At 39.2% G+C, this 20590-nt stretch overlaps 1 protein-coding gene across 1 annotated transcript in view; it reads left to right on the top strand.

The window, feature by feature from the left end:
- Positions 1-20590, top strand: part of ALG8 (ALG8 alpha-1,3-glucosyltransferase) — a 25852-nt gene continuing 5262 nt past the window's right edge. The window contains 10 exon segments of the mRNA XM_032357293.1: positions 1-177; positions 3766-3844; positions 9020-9213; positions 11030-11139; positions 12202-12269; positions 15238-15364; positions 15833-15936; positions 16741-16804; positions 16807-16860; positions 19117-19256. Coding sequence (XP_032213184.1) covers positions 83-177; positions 3766-3844; positions 9020-9213; positions 11030-11139; positions 12202-12269; positions 15238-15364; positions 15833-15936; positions 16741-16804; positions 16807-16860; positions 19117-19256 — 1035 coding nt within the window. The 5' untranslated portion in view covers positions 1-82.

Below are 20590 nucleotides of genomic sequence, written 5' to 3' on the forward strand. Positions count from 1 at the left end.
CGCCCTCTCTCAAACGGCTTCCCCGCATGCGCCGGAGCCCGGATGCGGATCCAGTTGGTTGAAAGCGCGCGGGGCTGCAGTAATGGCTGCTGTCGGGATTGCGACTGGTGGTGGAAATTGGTTTTCGGCTTTGGCGCTCGGGGTGACTCTCCTCAAATGCCTTCTCATCCCCACCTAGTAAGGGACGCGCACCGCGGTTGGTCAAAGCGGGAATAAGAAGCGTGGATGCCCATGGGTGGGAGGAGGAAAGGAAACTTAGAAGTCATCTGGGCGCTGCTCTGCTTCCCCTTCCGCCGATTGATTGTTACTTGACCTGAGAACTTGATCACAGCCCTGGATGGCTGGTTTCAGGCTTGGCGCTGTCTTAAGTGTTTCTAAGCCCTGGGCCCTCATCCTTTGCGCGCAGATTAAGAACACCCACCTCCACCATTCATTTAACGGTATTTATCAGTTGCCTGCCTGCTAGGCGCTAAGTCTTGGGGGTGCAGTGGTGAGAAAGACACTTCCTGTTCTTGCCCCTCGATAGAATTCGTGGGGGCAAATAAACAAAAACGATAGTTTCAGTGTGTGATAGGATCTATGAAGGAAATAGAGTGACTACGGGCCAAGGCTTTACTCTTTCAGGAGGTGGTGTTTAAGTTAAAATTTGAAGGACGAAAGAATAAACAATGTAGAAAGCAGTTCAGGCATAGGAGAGAGTGAGTGTGAAGGCCCCGTTGTGGGAAAGAACTCAGAGCAGTCTGGGAACAGAAAGTGGCCACTGTGGCTGAAGAGCGTTATGGGAGGAGGGGACTGGCACAGGATGAGGTGGATAGTAGCCAGATCACACAAGTTTAGACTCTTTGAAAAATGGAGGGGCAAGTCTCACAAAGCATGGAAACCAGTAAGGAAGCAACCACCAAGTAATGTGTATACTGTGGGTATTCAGTAGTTATTAATATTTGCATCCACCATCTATTCATTCTTCCTAACTCTTATGCAGTGATTTTTTTCCCTTCATTCCTTTTTTCCCTTCCCTCTAGGTCTCCCTACCCCGTACCAGTTTAGGTTTTGGCTTACTGGTATCCTTTGGTTCAAGTTCTTGGTGATATCCTGTTGGATATGGAAGGAAGAACTTTATGTATAGAGTGTACCTTCATACTACTGGGTATATGAAATTACAGAAGCAATGAAGTGTGTATAAGTTTAGCAAAATGACTTACAGAGACTTAGAAAAAGAAGGAGTTAAGTAAATAAGAAACATCTTCCCATTGTAAAAGCAAATTGGAGAAATCTTTCTACAATGTAAGAAATTTCTTTCAAATCAGAGTGAAAGGGAATTTTTTTTAACTGTAAATCTGTACATTTAAAGTTACATGCTTTAGTGCCTTGCTTTAGTTACTTAAGCCTAGAGATATGACTTCAGGGTTGTTAGTCCAAGATTAAGGATGTATGTAGTTGTAGTTAATTCTCTGCTTCTCAAATCATTAAAACCCAGGCATGTGAGAGGGAAGCTACAGGATAAATGTAAATGTAGTCAACAAAATGTTTGTAAACTGCTTTTTCCATACCAGGTACTGTGGCTAGACACTACAGGGGAGGGCAAAATGGATATGATCACTAACCCCGTAAAGGGTGTGGTTTTATAGGATAATAGTTCCAGAAACAAATCAATGCAAATATGTAATTACATAACTATACTTATATTAAAAGCATTACAAAGGAAAAGAATGGGATTCTATCAGAGGACTAATAACTAGGGGGACTTACTTTAGATTGTGTCAGGGAAAGTCTCTGAGGAATTGACATGTAGTTGAAGGCCTGAAGACAAGCCCAGTACATATCTTTTGGTAAACATAGGTAAATGCATTTCTTTTGAGTACTGTGTATGCTTAGACATGGAATTCCCAAGTCATGAAATCAATTTTGAATTGTGATTTAGAAGACTCCATGGAATTAAGGTGACATTGTCAGTAGGAATTTGGGGGTGTCTATCTCTAGAACTCAGGAAAGAGATCAAGCTTGTATTGTGTGTGGGAGTTATCATTATACAGTTGATAATGGACACAATAAGTGTGAATAGGATTGTCCAGAACAGAATAAATTGCATAAGAAGAGGATCAAGAACTGAACCTAGGGGAACGTGAGCATTTACTTGATAAATGTTAGAGTGGAAAGCCATAAAAGAGACATAGAAGCAGTTGGTTAGGAAAATCAGGAGAGTTGTCACTGGAAAGGTTGTATAAAACACTGGGAAGTGTTCATCGAGTTTTGCTGCAGAACTTATGGTTGACTTTGATGAGAGTTAATTCAGCAAGAATGTCTTGAGCCTATCGATGTATCAGGAGCTATTCGAGACGTGGAGGGGCAGGACAGAGTGGACAAATGGGAAAAAATTATTCTGAAGAGGGGAAAAGGGTGCAGAATATGCCACCCCAAAATAAGTCTCTGGCTTCAGGATTATTTGGGGCTGATTATTTGGAGAAATGGCAGGCACTGGAGAGGCTCTGGTGGCAGAGTAGGAGTTACTCTTTTGTAAGGAAAATTTACATTAGAAAAGGGGCCTGTATTGGGAAGAGAGCTGTTACCAGAGATCACTTTTTCACCTGACAGACTCATCTGCTGGCCGGGCACCAAACATCCTCTTCTGGCTTCCAGTGAATTGCCTTCCTACCATTTGAAGGCCCAGGGCCCCCATCTCTTTCCTCAGCTCAGGGTCATGTATAAGCCTCAGTCATTTGGCTGCCTTCTAAGTCTCCTGTCTTTCTTATATCTATTTTTGGAGCTTCCATTCATATGTGTTATTAAAATTGGCTTTTTTCCCCTTGTTATTCTGTCTTATGTCAGTTTCATTCTTAGGCCAGCTACAGAATTTAGAAGGGTAGAAGAGAACATGTTTCTTCCCTTGCAAGGGAGATGCTTGACTCTATTTGTATATAGTGAGGAATTTGGAGACATGGGAAAGGCAGGACAGGGGCCTTTTCCCACCTTCTCTGTTTGATGAACTCCTACTTATCCTTGAAGATCTAGCTGGTGTGTGAAACATTTTCCAGATAATGAATTTTGTTAGAATTCTTTGTGAACAAAAGTAAGTCACTTTTGAACAATAGCCAGAGGACCTCCCTTATGAAAAAGTATGGGCTTTTGGTCAGCCCTTTAGATAACTCCAAGAACCTATCTTTTCACTTACATATAGATTCCCCAGCTTTTCCAGAAGGAAGTCTGGCCTTCAGATAAGTGAGCTGTTTCAGGATTATGTAATGCCTGTTTGTGTTTTTATAAGATCATAAGCTATGACAGTATAGGAGTGTTGGTTCATTTAAAAGCATAATTTTAGGGGCACGTGGGTGGCTCAGTGGGTTAAAGCCTCTGCCTTCGGTTTGGGTCATGATCGCAGGGTCCTGGGATCGAGCCCTGCATCGGGCTCTCTGCTCCACAGAGAGCCTGCTTCCTCCTCTCTCTCTGCCTGCTTCTCTGCCTACTTGTGATCTCTGTCAAATAAATAAATAAATATATTTTTAAAAATAAATAAAAATTTAAAAAATAAAAGCATAATTTTAGAAATGTGAAATCGAGGGGTGCTTGGGTAGCTCAGTCAGTTGAGCAACTAGCTCTTGATCTCAGCTGGAGTCTTGATTTCAGGGTTGGGAGTTTAAGCCCCAAGTTGGCTAGGTGTGGAGCCTACTGTAAAAAAAAAAAAAAAAGAAAAGAAAAAAAAAGGAAGGAAACTTGAAATTAATAAATGTGACAAAAATCTCATTTCACTCATCTGATTGTTTTGATTAGCCATTCCACAGATTTTGAAGTACACCGAAACTGGCTTGCTATCACTCACAGTTTACCTGTATCACAGTGGTATTATGAGGTAAGTTTTAATTTTCACTTTTTTTGTGGCTTATCTTTTATGATGATGTGTGGTATTATATAAGTATTACTGATATTAAAACAGTTTTCAAAAAGGCGTGTGTGTGATTACAGGTCTAATTAATCTTCATAAAGATTGTGTTTTTTCCTCTGCCCTGTCCTGTGGCACTCTTAGGGAATCCCTTTACTTCAAAGTTAGTTTCCCAGACTATAAATTGGGAATTATAATATTTGCCAACCCTTTTTAAAAGAATTTGGGATTGAGAAGGAAGGAAAATTGGATTCTGGACCTGGCTGTGCCACAGCATAGAAAATATATTTCATTTCTCTGAGCTTCAGTTTCTCATCCAGCACATAAGGATTTAGAATGAATTATTTCTAAGGTCCTGGCTGTCCCCAGTATTTAGTGATTTATGAGAAAAGGAATAAGGAATAATCAAATGTAATTTGGAGGCTTCTGGTAATATACAAAGCATTCTCTTCTATTATTTATTAAAAATACTATTTATTTTTATTTTGGTATGAATTACTAAGTTGCATATAATATTTCATGAAAAACAGACCTCACTTCAGATGTGTCTTGATCAAAAACAGCAGTCTGCTGTAGGAAGATGTTTTTTAAGACAATCTAAAGTTTTCTGTGACTTCGTTATTGCTTTTTGGGGGTTTTTTTGTTCAGATCAGAAAAGTCCTTAATAGCTTAAGAACAATTGACCTAAGAGATCAAGTTCCTTCTCACATAATAACACTACAAGTATTTGGTAAGAATATTAAGGATCTTTAAGTATTACTTTAAAGCAAAATATTTGAAATATTTCAGGCTTTATGTATGCAGGCCAATTAGAAGACATTATATGTGACATAGTGGTCAAGAGCTTGGGCTGTGGTTCCAGACTGCTCTGTGTGACTTACAGCTCTGCCACATACTGTCCATGCTGGGTGACCATGGGCACACCGCTTAACCTCTCAAAGCCTCAACATCCCTACCTGTTAATGATAATAAGTGTTAGAGTGAAGTAAATATAATGCTTATAATACTTAGCACAATCTTGGATCAGAAGAGCTCAGTAAACATCAAGTGTTATTAACAATTAACCCTATTGGGGGCACCTGGGTGGCTCAGTGGGTTAAGCCTCTACCTTCGGCTCAGGTCATGGTCTCAGGTTCCGGGGATCAAGCCCTGAGTCGGGCTCTCTGCTCAGCCCAGAGCCTGCTTCCCCCTCTCTGCCCGCCTCTCTGCCTGCTTGTGATCCCTCTCTCTATCAAATAAATAAATAAAATCTTTAAAAAAATAATTAGCCCTATTCATATGATGACCCTTGGACTATAAATGAAAAGGCAGCCCCTTCCCTCTTTGTTTCTTTTGCTAACTCTTCCTCACCCTTTCAAAAGCTGGTACTCTCTAGGGTTCTCTTCGTGGTCCTTGTTCTTTTAATTCTGTAAGTCTTTCTGGATGTTCTCTCTCCTTTACTTCTATGACTTTGGCCACTATGTGTTATCTTAGGACTCCTAAAACTGTATTTAGGCCAGAACTGTCTTCTTTACCAGTTTATTTTAGGTAAAAGAGACTTACGTAAAAGATACTCTTGGGGCACCTGGCTGGCCCGGTCACTAGAGTGTGCAATTCTTGATCTCGGGGTTGTGAGTTCAAGCCCCTCATTGGGCGCGTAGAGCTTACTCAAAAAAAAAAAAAAAAAAAAAAGATATTCTAGTAATGGTATGCTTATTTATTCTTCCTGCTTTCCTCAAAAATAACAATGAAAGCCAACAGGAGCAAAACTCATTTGTGGGCAAGGCTTGATTCTCTGTGAAAAGAAGCCCACAGTAGGAGATAAGGCTGGAGAGGTACATGTGGTCGGGTCTGGAAAGGTCTCTGCCATACTAAGGAGAGTGAACGTGTGAGCAGCAGACTGCTTAACTGTGACTTCCAACCTGCCTTTCTGCTCTGGCTTCAGCTTAAATTGATTGGTCCACTGACTGGGAAAGACACCAAAAAGACGCATAATAAATATTTATGGAATGAACACAGTTGTTTTGAATCTTCATATGAAGAGGTTGGATGTTTCTATATTTGAAGATACAGCTCTTGGAGAGAGCAAGATAGAGTCCCTCGTGTACAGCAGTGTGGTAAGCAGCCAAGGGCGTTGCAGCTAAGACCATATCGTGAAGAGCCAACACAGGCTGAGGACAGCCAGAACTGATAACCAGTAGAACCAGAAGACGCCTGCAAAGACCCAAGACTGATAAGACTCCTTTAAAAAGGGAGGACTTTTGTAGCAAACCATCAGACTCATCAGACACTGACCTTTTTTTCACCGCATTCAATGTCTGGAGAGTAACAATTTGCTGCAAAAGCCCTCCCTTTTTAAAGGAGTCTTATCAGTTTTGGGTCTTTGCAGGCGTCTTCTGGTTCTGCTGGTTATCAGTTCTGGCTGTCCTCAGCCTGTGCTGGCTTCACGTTTTCTGGTCTTTGTTGCAATGCCCTTGGCCGCTTACCACACTGCCTGCTCTACATGAGTCAGTGCTTAACATGAGTGACTCCATCTTGCTCTCTACAGCTCTGTTGTAGTAGCATACTGAACTCGTGGATTTGGAGTCAGGAGATCCAGATTTGAGTTCCATCTTCACCAGGTATTAGTTAAGTGATGGAACTGTTCACTTGGGAGAAGATGATAGCTAATAGATTCACTTAATTCCCAAAAGCTATTTAAGAAAATGGCCCCAGATAGAAATCCTTGAGGTCAGGAGAACCTTCAGGGCTAGATTTAGAAAGTCTTTGTGTGGGGAATAGGGACAATATATAGAGAGCCTCTGAGTGGTGTGGGATTGAGAATAGTAAAGAGAGGACAGGGACACTTTGTTTTGGAAAAATGACCATATCCCAGGCAGCACATGTCCTTTCCAATTTTTTTCAAACCTCCTGGTCCTCATTTTATTTAAAGTAATAAACTTGTCAATAAGATAAAGTAGGAATGAACCTTTTACAGTTCCTACAGAGTAAATGGCTCTTTAAATGTAGAGTGAACGGCTCTTTAAATGTAGAGTGAACTCTGACATAGAAACTATAGCTGGGCACTGCTGATGTTAATAAAGTCCAAGTTGATGTGGACCTTCTTAGAATTACCTGCAGCAGTAATTTCTAAACTTGTTTCTTAAGTATCTTTATCCTAGCAAAAAAAATTTTTGAGCATTTACTATTCAATGTGAGTTTATAAGTTATAAAAGTACTGCTTTATTAATACACTGTAAAAAAATAGGCACTAAAAAGAATGAGATTAAACGATAGAATTTTCTAATTTTTCTTTTTACAGTTTAATAGCTCATCTCATTTACAGTTCACATTAGAAACTTGGAATTAGGGTAGGAACTTCTCATGAGTGAGAGCTTAATGGGTAGGTTCGTAGCTTGAGTGCCCTAGACCGAGAGCTTCTGGGTTTGCCTCTTCTGAGGCTTCTACATTTTTATACCTGCAGGGGGAGTAGTTAGGCTACTTCTTATATGGACCCAAAGTTATCATTTATCCTTACCACAGACAAAGAGCTTTATTTAAAGAAATAAATAAACTACTAAAATAAATAAAACTCAGAGGTGAGTCTCTCTCACCTCACTTTATACCACAGAACAACTCTTAAACAGTAGTCTCTGTGGGTACCCAATTAGTGCAATTCAGTGCAATTCCAGAAGGAGAGGAATTTCCCATTGAAAAGAGCAACAAGTGCAGAGGAGGGAGATGATTACGGTCTGAGCTCTTGGAGGTGCAAGGTCCAGGTTTAGTTTTAGGGACATCCTATGATGATAGTAATAATTTTTAAACTGATAGTAAATAATATTTATTGATACTGAGCTTGTATCTGGCTCAGTTCTATATAAGTAGTATTTTATATGTGTATGTAAAACATAATGCTATAAACCATGAGGTACATACTACCATCCCTGTTCGGATGAAGAAACTGAGACTTGAAGTCTAGAAAATGTAGTATCTGAAGTTATATACTTCATTTTCATGTATTCTGTATTTCACATGCTGTGTATTTTCATCTGCTCATTAGTGACTGCTCATCCACTAACTAATGATTATTTAATACTTAATATATCAGGCACTTACTAAATATTCAGAATACAGAAATGGCAAAGAATGGCATTTGCTGTCTTAACCTCAGTATCTCATAACCTACTGGAACAAAAGATAAATAGCATTTGTGTTGCATTTTGCTTTTTAACTGTATTTCGTATGTATTATGTCACTTAGCCCTTGTAATACCTATTTTACAAATAGGGAAAATAAGTCTGAGACAGAACCTGAAACCAAGCTAGTGAATCATTTGTTATGCCATAGCTCCCTTTTTATATTTAGATGAGTAGCATCATATCACATCCAAGTTTATTCCTGCAAATTTCATAATTTCCTTTCAAATATAGTTGGTTCTACTTAAGGAAATGGAAGACCATATAAAATAACTTAGGAAGCTGGGATGCCTGGGTGGCTCAGTTGGTTAAGTGGCTGCCTTCTGCTCAGAACATGATCTCAGGGTCCTGGGATCAAGTCCTGCGTTGGGTTCCTTGCCCAGTGGGAAACTTGCTTCTCCCACTCCCTCTCCCAGCCACTCTGCCTGCTTGTGCTCTTTCTCTCTTTCTCTGTCAAATAAATAAATAAAATCTTTAAAAAAAAAACAAAACTTAGGAAGCAGGTTTGGTTTCTGCTCAGTCTTACGTAGGAATTAGTCTATTAATTTAGGTCATTTTTTAAAGTTTATTTTTTTTAGTAATCTCTGCATCACACGTGTAGCTCAAACTCACAACCCCAAAATCAAGAGTCACACACTCTTCCAGCTGAGCCAGGCAGCTCATATTTTATTTTATTTTATTTTATTTATTTATTTTTATTTATTTGACAGACAGACCACAAGTAGGCAGAGAGGCAGTCAGAGAGAGAGGAGGAGGAGGAGGCAGGCTCCCTGCTGAGCAGAGAGCCCAATGCGGGGCTCAATCCCAGGATCCTGGGATCATGACCCGAGCCGAAGGCAGAGGCTTTAACCACTGAGCCACCCAGGCGCCCCGGCAGGTCATATTTTTAAATGCGATTTCATTTCATATCTCTCTTAAAGACTAGAGAACGAGATTTTCAGTCTTTACACATACTTCATTTATTCAGTTGTCTCTTCGATTTTCACCACAGGCAACTTCAGAGTGGACCTTGGATTACCCGCCTTTTTTTGCATGGTTTGAGTATGCCCTGTCACATGTTGCCAAGTATTTTGATCAAGAGATGCTGAATGTCCATAATCTGAATTACTCCAGCTCAAGGACCTTACTTTTCCAGAGATTTTCTGTCATCTTTACAGATGTACTCTTTGTGTATGCCGTCCACGAGTAAGTCTGAGAATGTCATTTTGTGTGAAAGGTGTTGAGAACACGATATAGTATTAAGTAGTATTAACTAGTTCCTCATTTGGGGGAAATGAAGTTCATATAATAGCGAATGCTTGAACAGTCCCAAACTCTATTTGTGTATTAAACTAAGCAGTGAGTAATCACAGTAAACAGTCTAGCTGAGTCTTCTGGAAGGAAATGTGAGATGAGGTGGGGTTACAAGGCAGATGCGGAACAGGAGATTGTGAACATTGTGAAAAGTAGTCCCAAGTAAAGTTCCAAAACCATTTCTCCTACCTAGAATGGTTCCGTATGCTTTCCTTTCCTTTCCAAATGCCCCCAGAGGCTTCTGTGACCTACCCTATTGTTTAGGATACACACATACATGTAGTGCGCACACACACACTCGTGTACACACATGCATTGTGCTGACCACACTAACCGTGTCCCTTCAGTGAACCTTGTCACAAATGGATCATTTCTCTTTGTGAAGCCCTGAACCCTTGCCCCATTCAGGAAAGAGTCCCTTGGGAATAATCCCTGATCATTATCATGGAGTATTTCCTGTTTGACACCTTAACTTTTCAGTCTGTTTATCACCTAGCAAGAGTTGAAAGGGAATTCAATTTGTGGTGTAGTCCTTTAAACTCAAAACCTTTGAATTCAAGCTTCCAGGGAAAGTGTATATATAGGCAGAAAGAGGAGGAGTAGAATTAATTTCCATCTACAGTGTAGAGGGAGCCTTTAAGTAAGATATGTTGTTGAGATCTATGTACCATTTCCTAGAACCAGGCACCAAGTATAGGTAGTAATTTACTTAATTTTTTCAATTACCCTATAAGGTTGCTCTCTCTGTTGATGAGGAAACAGACTCTATGGAGGAAAAGCAAGTCACCTTTTGTTAACCCCTCTTTAATTACATCTTTATTGTCTGTTTTTTTGTGGTTTTGGGGTTTTTTTTGTTTTTTGTTTTGGCTTAGAATTCTGTTTTTAGGATTTGCCAATATTCAAATGAAAATACATTTTAAAAAATCTTTGTATAGGATTATATATCTGTGTCAGTTTTGAAAAACAGAAATGTACACGTATACATAACATAAAATGACCCATACTTCTCCACTTACAGCTATCACTGTTAGCATTTTGGTGCCGGTTATTTCAGCCTCTCTTCTGTGTCTGAATATAATTTTATAAAGTAAAAACAGTATCATAATTTTTGTCATCTGCTATTGTCAATAATAGATCTTGTCCTTTAAATGATACACATTTTTAATAAATTGTTTTTAAAATTATTTGGACAGTCAGGAGCTATAAGTTAATGGCACTATTTTTGACTGCTGTATATATACAATATAATATTATAAATATAAAAATATTTAATATTTATTATATAAATATACATATTTAGAGTGCTAAATCATCCTGGTCTGCAATTTTTTTAGTACAGTTGACACACAATGTTACATCGTTATATTAGTCTTAGGTATGATCTGAATTTTTTACTCAAGGACTGAAATAGTGTATGCCCTCTCAGTTTTCAAAATTCTTTTGGGTTTATAGTGGCTGTTTTTAATTTTTCTTTTTATTAAATGAAGACTTTGTTTCCAATCAGTATAGCTGAGAAAGACATGGAACTGGCCCTGAGGTCTTTGCTTCTGCTGTCACCTTTTTAAGCAGTCAAGAACAGCATGGACAGTTTATCAGGAACAGCTAGTAAAATGTATCTGAGTGTATCATAGTGTACTTTGTAATAGTATTGTGATATTCTAATGAAGATGAAAGGTGTTTCTGCTTCCTTCCTGCTGTTTCAATGTAGGTGTTGTAAATGCATTGATGGGAAAAAAGCAGGTAAAGAACTTACAGAGAAGCCAAAGTTTATCCTATCAGTGTTACTGCTGTGGAACTTCGGGTTGCTAATTGTGGACCGTATCCTTGACATTTTCTGTGCTATTCTGTTACTTATTCTGATATATACTAAGTATAAGATTAATTATTTCTGCAATGATGATTCTGAAATATGAGCTGCTCTTGTAAATGGATGTGGGATGGGTCGTTGGGTTCCCCAAACTATGGTTTCTGTGGGTTCTGCAATTCTACCAGATTCTGATTATTAGAGCACTTTGTCTCTGAAAAGTTAATGATGTTCAAGAACCAGTTAAACCACCAGTAAGTAAAGCAACATACTGGGATTTGTTGACTGTCTTTAGATTATGTTTATCTTAAATAGTTTTATAACACATTATTCTAAATAACATTATTCCTTCTCTAGGAAAGGGCCGCCCTCAGTGTTACATATGGGAACAGACACGCTTTTCTGCCATTTTGGCTTACCACATATTAACAGGCAAAGTTCTTAAATCCAGAAGGTTTGAATGAAACTAAAATCTTAATGATAGAAGCCTGATGTTTTATAATTTTCATAAAGGTAGCCACGTGTGAGGAAAACACCCAGAGTTTGGTTCAAGTCTGACCTGGACTCAGCTCTTAGCTATGGCATCACAGTAGCTTTAGGCCATATGTGCATTAATGGCTCTGAGCTTTATCTTCCTTACGGGCTCATTGGGAGGCTTACTGTGTAAGATTGAGTATAGGTAGTCAAACCAAGGGTCTGCCACATGCTAGCAGCCTTCAGTGGCTTTTAGGCCCTTACTTTCTCATCCCTAATCCTAAAAAACAAAGCCAAAAACTTCCCCTGTCACTGCTGGGTCTTTAAGGTAGAAAAAACATTGGACAGTTTCCTGGTTTTCTTCTTAAATGTAAATTTCTTTATGCCCTATATAATCTTTGACACTATATATGTTAATTAGAGTTTGTCTGTGATTTGACTCTGTTTATGAGAAACACATTTATGAGAAGTCCAAACTGGGAGGAATATTTTTGTTTTTAGTTTGCCCATTAGGAAAGCATTTGCATTTTTATACTCAGTCTGCTGACCCAGTTCAATTTGAATTTGGTATCCTCGGTTATCTTTCCTTAACCTAAGCTCAGATATTCATTTCCAGTACAATGGTTTTTTATTTGGATTAATGCTACTCTCCGTTGCACGATTATTTCAGGTAAAGGCAAAATAAGCTGATGAGATTTTTGCTCCTTAGGTCTGACTTTGAGCTTATAAAGGTAACAGTATAATGGGTGATGGACAGACTTATATGACCAGTTGTTTTGAATTGCCAAGCGTTATAGACACTTGTCATTACCAAGCTATAGACACCTTTCATTGAGTGTTTCGCAAATCCATCTCCTCTCTTGATAACTTTCTTCCTCTTACACGTAGACTCTCAAAACTTGTTAGAGGGTGGCAGTCCTGAAATAAACTTGAGATGCTATGTTTGGTTGGAATCATTTATCTAGGAATGAAATCTTCAGTTTTTACAATATGATCACTGATGGTGGGGTTTCACCATTAGGTGTAGGCTAGCATCGTGTAACATAAAGTATGGATTTGAATCAGAAGACCTTGAGTTGAAATCCTGACTGACCCTAATAAACTGTATGACTCAGACAGGGCTCACACAAATGCTTTGGGCCGTTTTGGGTTAGGTACGTTATATATATCTTATTGAGTAAACCCCACAGCTATTCTGTGAAGTTATTGTAATTATTACCCTCCCCTTTGTAGAGGAAGAAATCAGAAGTCTGGATTTCTGGTCCACCCTTCCATACTCTGAATCAGAATCCTTAGGCATCAGGGTTTCGGACTCAATAGGGAATTTTGATTCACAGTCAGGTTTGGGAACCATTAACCCAAAGCAAGTCATTTAACCCCTCAGCCTCAGATTTTGGCATCCATAAAATGAAACGTACCCCCTTGTTATATTATTATTTGTAAAACAGGGCTCCCTACTGGGGCACCTGGTGCCTCAGTTGGTTGAGCATCCGACTCTTGATCTCAAATCAGGTCTTGATCGCAGGGTTGCATTCAAGCCCACATTGGGCTCCACACTAGATGCAGAGCCTACTTAAATTGGGGCTTCCTACCTCATGGGGACTTTGGAAAGATCAAATTTGATAATGTCTTAAAGTTCTTTGTCAACTATTAATGTCTGGATATTAATGTTCTTTTAACCATAAAAAGCTACACAGTACGTAGAAAACATCATTGGCATTCAGTGATTGTTGAGGGAATAAAGTTTAGCTATAGAACCAGCTAGACCTTCTCTGAATCTTACATAACTGATAAAATGGGTGATGAGAGATCCGAAAGCCCTCTATTCTCTTTCCTTATCATTCCTCACTCATCTGTTCTAGACCACATCCAATGAGAGAGTGAGAGAAGGAACCTGGCCTTACATGTTCCCTTTTGCAGTCTCCTTGCTGAACCACAGGAACATTATCTCATTTGATCCCAGATTCCTATGAGGTAGGTAGAAAGCAGATTTATTTAGTTATAGTCAACCTGGGGTTTTTTGTTTATTTGTTTTAAATCAGACTACTTTTAGTTTGTTAGGGTCAAGTACTGTATTACTAAATACATCACCTGATCTGTAACAGCAGATTGAAATGCTGCTTTGGTAACATAACATCGTATGTTTTCTTTCATACTCTCCTTCCCAGCTTCTCTCTGGAAACCAAGTCCATCTGTTGTAAAACTGTAAGGGGGGGACTGAATGCTCAGGGCTTTAGATAAGGGGGATTTGTAATGTGTTGTCATGATGTGTCCTGTACCTCAGCATCAAGCTTAGTATTGAATGAATACTTGCAGTAACGAACTGGCTCAGTATAGAAACTAACTGGGATCACTTGCCTGTTTTCACCTTGTATTGCATGTAGAATATTTGCCTGAATTTTAAAAACTTTTTATTATAGCAAATTTAAATCATATACAAAAGTAGGGAAAATAGTAGGGTGATCTGCACACATACGCAGGATTATTTTGAAACACATCCCAGACGCAGTATTTTGTTCATTAGGTAGTTCAGAATATATATTTTAAAATGTGTATTTTTTGTTGTTATATCTTATATTTTTAATGGATCTTTAAATTAAAGATTTTATTTATTTATTTGACAGACAGAGATCACAAGTAGGCAGAGAGGCAGGCAGAGAGAGAGAGAGGGAAGCAGGCTGCTGAGCAGAGAGCCCGATGCAGGGCTCGATCCCAGGACCCTGGGATCATGACCTGAGCCAAAAGCAGAGGCTTTAACCCACTGAGCCACCCATGTGCCCCTAAATTATTATATTTTTATTGAGACATAGTTGACAGTGTTACATTAGTTTTAGGTGTACAGCATAGTGATTCAGCAACTCTGTACCTTAGGGAATTCTTACCACAAGAAGACCACCGCAGCTCCAATCTGTCACCATACGTTATTACACCACCACTGGCTATATTCTCTATATTTTAGAGAATATTCTCTATCTTTTATTACTGTGACTGACACATTTTTTAAATTTTAAACATTTTTAAAATTTAAATTCAGTGAATTAACATACAATATATTGTTGGTTTCAGAAGTACAGGCCTATGGTTCATCAGTCTTGTATGATACCCAGTGCTCATTACATCACGTGCCCTCCTTAATGTGATTCACCCAGTTAACCCATCCTTCCAACACCCTCCCCTCCAGTCATCCTCAGTTTGTATCCTGTGATTATCTCTTATGGTTGTTGGGTTTTTCTGTTGTTTTATGGGGTTTTTTAAGATTTTATTTATTGGCCAGACAGAGAGAGAGAGCAGAGAGGGAACACAAGCAGGGGGAGTGGAAGAGGGAGAAGCGGGCTTCCCACTAAGCAGGGTACTTGAAGCAGGGCTCGATCTCAGCACTCTGGGATCATGACCTGAGCAGAGGGCAGACACTTAACCATATTGTACACCTGAAACTAATATAACACTGCATGTTAACTGAATTAAAATTAAAACTTTAAAATAAAAGGCTAAAAGTCCAACATTGGTACATTGGTACAGATTTCACCAGTTTTTCTACTAATGTTCTTTTTCTGTTTCAGGATCCAACCAGGATACTATATTACTACATTTAGTTTACCCTGAATTTTAAAGTGATATTTCCCTTTTAAATATCCTAGAAAAGGCATATGGAAGGAGCATTTCTCTTTGCTGTTCTTCTACACTTCAAGCACATCTACCTCTACGTAGCACCAGCTTATGGTATATACCTGCTGCGGTCTTACTGTTTCACTGCATATAAACCAGGCAAGTTTCAGTGATGATAGCAAAACCTTTATTTTATTTTTTTATTAGCTTGGTAATTTGCTTCATGAGGGTTTTATGAGGCACAACAGATACCTTGTGACTGTTGTGGGGTTTTTTAAAAACATTTATTTATTTAACAGAGCAGGAGAGCACAAGTAGGGAGAGTGTCAGAGGGAGAGGGAGAGGCAGACTCCCCTCTGAGCAGGGAGCCCAATGCCAGGCTGGATCCGAGGACCCCAGAATCACCACCTGAGCTGGAGGCAGACACTTTACCAACTGAGCCACCCAGGCATGCTTGAGATACCTCTCAATTAACTGATCCTACAAACCCTTTACCCATTCTGACTTTTCTGTGCTCTTGCCACTTCGTAAAGATTGGTATACTATCAGGGGATACTCCTAGTTTTAGCACATTCTTAAGTTATGGTGGTCCATGCTCCTAGTAATGGTATTGTTGCTTTTCTGTAGATGGGTCTGTCCGGTGGAACAGTTTCAGCTTTGTCCGTCTTATTTCCCTGGGACTGATTGTTTTCCTAGTTTCTGCTCTTTCATTGGGTCCTTTCCTAGCCTTGGTAAGTCTTTTTTTTTTTTTTTAATAGAGTAGTATGTGTTTTGTTGTTGCTGCTTTGTTGTTTAGAAAAAATAATAAAACCAAGAATGTATAAAATAAACAAAACTACTTTTTTCTTACTCTTCTCCGCTATGACTCCCCAAAAATAGGATGGTATTCTTTCCAACATTTTTGTTCATAATCAGATATGCATGTATATATTTATATGTTGAAGTATATGTCTTCCACATAGACACACACACTCAGAATCAATAATCATCATTCACAGATTACCGCATTTGCTCTTTTCCCTACTTGCTATAATGTATTTGTAACCCCCAAATCAGTACTCATGGTGTTTTATGTTCCCTGACAGCAAACATTCAAAGTGCCTAGAATATTACACATGTTCAACAGATATTTTTTAAAATTGCTCCCTTCTTCCCATACCCTGAATTCCACTAATTAATTTTAATTCCTGATAAAACTGAAAAGCATCGCATCCTTTCTAAAATCTTCCTTGGCGTCACCCTCTTGTCAGTAGATTTGGATAAGTTGCACGCTGTCCTCTTCTGCACCTCATAAATTCTTCCCTTATGATGCTTCTCTCATAACAGCAGTGGATTAGTATTCAGAATATCTTGTCCCCCATCAACAGATTAGGTTAGATAAGAGGAGGTTCTGACAACTGCTCAGGATCACATAACTACTTGAAGGAACAAAGACTGGAACTCAGACGTAACTTTCCACTCACCATGTCACATAGTTCCCTAGTTCTCTTTTTGAGTCGGAGAAGATTGGTCACTGTTGAATCTTTTTTCTACAGAACCAGCTGCCTCAAGTCTTGTCCCGACTCTTCCCTTTCAAGAGGGGCCTCTGCCATGCATATTGGCTCCAAACTTCTGGGCTTTGTACAATGCTTGGACAAAAGTGCTCTCCGTCATCGGTACAGTAGCAGCCTTGTTACATAGACAATGAATTTGGAAAGGACAGGTCACACTGAGAAATGAAAAACACTGCTTTGTGTTTGGAATATGTCTGAAGTGTTTGTTCTGTAGCTGTGCGTTCCAGGTTTCAGAATGAACAGGGAGCAGCAACTCAAGGACTAAGGCTTCAGGGTAGTAGACAGACTATGCTCCTTACAAAAGCTGTTGTGGCCATGACCTTGTTGATCCTTTCCTTGGGAAAAAAATAAGACATTTTTAAAGGTAGACATTTTTTAAAGGTAATTTTTGCCTTAAGTAAGATGTTATTCAGCAGTTAATCCCACTTTTAAATTTAACATGTGCAGAAGGAAAGAAGAATGTATAAGTTGTGACTCTGGGTATTAAACCAGTAAGGAAAATGATAGCCATGCCGAGATGAGAAGAAATGAGAAACCTAAGCTAGCCTTTTAAGTTTGGATTGTGATAAAAACAAAACAAACGATTTAATCTTGAGATGGTTCTGCTGAAAATAATTCATTCTGGAATAATCTACAGTAGTTTGTGTAATATAGCCTAGCTTATATAGGGAAATGGTATGATCAAGAGAAAGGTCAGCAAACTTTGTCTCTAATGGGCCAGATAGTAAATAGTTTAGGCTTTGCAGACCACATAAAGTGTTTTTATTTTTTTGTTTTACAACCTTGGAAAATATAAAAACTTCATAGCTTCAGGGCTGGTACAAAAGTAAGTCACACGCTGGAGATTTGACCCTTAGGCTAGACTTTGTCAACCCCTCCTCTAGTCTGATGAGTTGTGTGGAAGCCCACCGGTATAAATTACTGGCTGTGTGGCATTGTTCAAGCCAATGGGATAATAGAAGTGACTGTCTGCATGCACCATGTTGTAAGAAACACACAATAATAAGGAAATGCTGCGTTGTTCATAGTAGGGGGCTTTGGAGCCAGACAGACCTGGATTTAATTCTACAACTTATCACTTATGTGACTTTGGACAAGTTACACATCTCTCTGTGCCTCAGGGGCCTGAAAATAACGGCTGCAAAACTCTGCACACGATAGCTGCCATTACTGTTTTTGGTACATACTTGTAGGAAATCATAATATGGGATTATCCCTCACCCACTGTGAATCCAGCCTTGATGTACCTGGATCCTTACAAGAATTTCTTAACATTTACATTTCAGAAACCTTAAACAACCAGCACAGTATGAGATAGATTCAAGGGTCACTTTCCTTGTCTGAGTCAGGAAACTGTGCTGTACATTATCTTTTTTATCTGTTTCCTCAAAGATGTCTTAACCTGGAAAGTCAGTGGCAGGGAGATAGTTACTAGCTTTAAGGAGAATCATCAGACTGAAGGGAAAAGGAAAGACATTAATGAATACAAAATATTTTGGTAGTCTACACATTTCCACGTTTCAGTGATTTTTCAGTGCATTAGATAGGGCCATGCAGGTGCTCAGACTGTCTGTCCTATTAGCTTGTTTGGGATGGGGTTTGCATCATCATCCTCAGACTTATTTCGTTTAACAGGTATTCCTTGAACCCCTGTGTGCTGGGGATAGAAATACATTAATCATTATTTCTGCCTTTATGAAAGCCAATACAGTGGAGGAAATGAGCACATAACCAGATACACTGCACTGGGGTCAACACCATTTAGAAATGTGTAGAAGGTCCACATGTGTATCTCTAGCCACAGGAAAATCAGCTCTACTTTTTTATTTAAAAGCTTTCTCAGATGAGGGAGTGAATTAGGAGTTAACTTTGCTAATTTGAGTAGACCATTCTAAGCAAAAGGGACAAGTGTGGAGAATCCTATGTCAGTTGGTTGTGGCCACGCCACATTTAATGAAGCAGAGATGAAGCTGGAGAGGTAGGAAGGAGCTAGGTCATGGAAGACATTCTCTGCCAAGCTTGGGAATATGGATTTTGAAGGATTCCAAGCTGGCGTGTGACATGGTCAGACCTGCATTTTAAAAGCCTGCTCATTTTAGAGGTGAGAGCAGATTGCTAGTCATGCTGCCTGCCAGCAAAGGTCCTTTTAAGCTGCACAAATTCCCTATTCTAATACACACAGCTGCTTTGCATTGTGTCATTGCAAAACCAGAGCCATTTTAGGTAGAATAGTACAGAACTGAATTAAAATATCTTGACCTTGAAGTAGCAATAAGATTTAGTAGTTTTTTTTCAAGGAGTTGGCTGGTGAAATATTGTACGCTATCGATAAAAATAAAGTATCTACGTATTCCTTAGGTTTGAAATTGAAACTTCTTGATCCCAACAAAATTCCGAAGGCCTCAATGACAAGTGGTTTGGTTCAGCAATTCCAACACACAGTCCTTCCTTCAGTGACTCCCTTGGCCACCCTCATCTGCACTCTGATGGCCATACTGGTAAGAATTCACTCACAGTACTCATTTCTTGAGTTTTCTGTGCTTTTCTGTTGTGTGGCTGGTTAATTTCAGCTTCCAGGTTTTTCCAGCTGTAGGACAGATACCGTGGCTGTGATGCTGTTGCAGATTGAGGCATTTCATTTCAATTCTTAGAGTAACAGAACACCTTAAGGAAAGATTACCAGTAAAACCTCTGTGAGAAAGATCCCCTCACTATGGCTGTCAGGTCATCTGTCCACCCTCAGATGAGGAAAAAAGCCCAGGGAGAAGGGGGCGAGGACTGCACTGTGCATAAAGAGGGAAATGTGTGTAGTGGGGACCTTGGGTTTCTGGTGTTGCTTTCATTGTGACTAACTAGTCAAAAATCGGAAGTTGGCTGGACTGCAGGGATATTTTTGTCTTGATGATAACTGTAAGTTAAGAGAGTCAAAATAGCTGTTTGAGTGTCAGACAGTTGAATCTAACGTGAGCCAGATGCTGTTAGAGGCTTCCTTCATAGATGTTTTCATGATAGCTTAGCAATCACAATGCTCTCAATTTCATGATATAATTTCAGTGGCATTCAGTATAAATAACTCAATCCTACCTATAATTACACTCAGCTTTAATTTTGGTTTCTAAATAATCAAACCCAGCAAGACACCTGACCCCAGTTAATTAAATGGCAGTACTGGTTGGTAATTAAACTTTGCTGGCCTGCTTGTTCCTATGTTCTAAGGTAAAAGCTTTTTTTAAAACCTCAGCCTCATAAGCTGCATGTGGAATGCCATAGTTTTCTTGTTTATTTTAAGTTTTTTTTTTTTTTTTTTTAAAGATTTTATGTACCCATTTGACACAGAGAGAGAGAATGGGAGAACACTCGCACAAGGATGGGGAGTGGCAGGCAGAGGGGAAGGGGAGAAGCCGGCTTCCTGCCAAGCAAGGAGCTCAGTGCAAGGCTCTGTCCCAGGACCCTGTGATCATGACTTGAGCTGAATGCAGACACTTAACCGACTGAGCCACCCAGCCGCCCCCATAGTTTTGTTATAAATTACACTCTAGCCCACGGAACTAAGTATGCCTTTATTAATATGGCAAAATCTAATTTATTATTAGCCCCAAAATGTTTATGAACTTTTGTAGTTTGACCTAATAGGTTCAGTGGCTACTAATTAACTAATTCTGAAGATGTAATAAGGGGTTTACTGGATATCCTAGAACTTAATTTTATTTTATTAATTCTGATGAACAGAATTACTTTAATGATTTCAATATGTATTTCCAAAAGCCTTTTTTCTGAGTAGTTTTTTTATAACTTTTGTTGTAGTTTTCACAAAGTAATGAATTATCCCAAT

Source organism: Mustela erminea, chromosome 9 (assembly GCF_009829155.1).
Source record: "Mustela erminea isolate mMusErm1 chromosome 9, mMusErm1.Pri, whole genome shotgun sequence".
NCBI classification, from domain to species: Eukaryota; Metazoa; Chordata; class Mammalia; order Carnivora; family Mustelidae; genus Mustela; species Mustela erminea.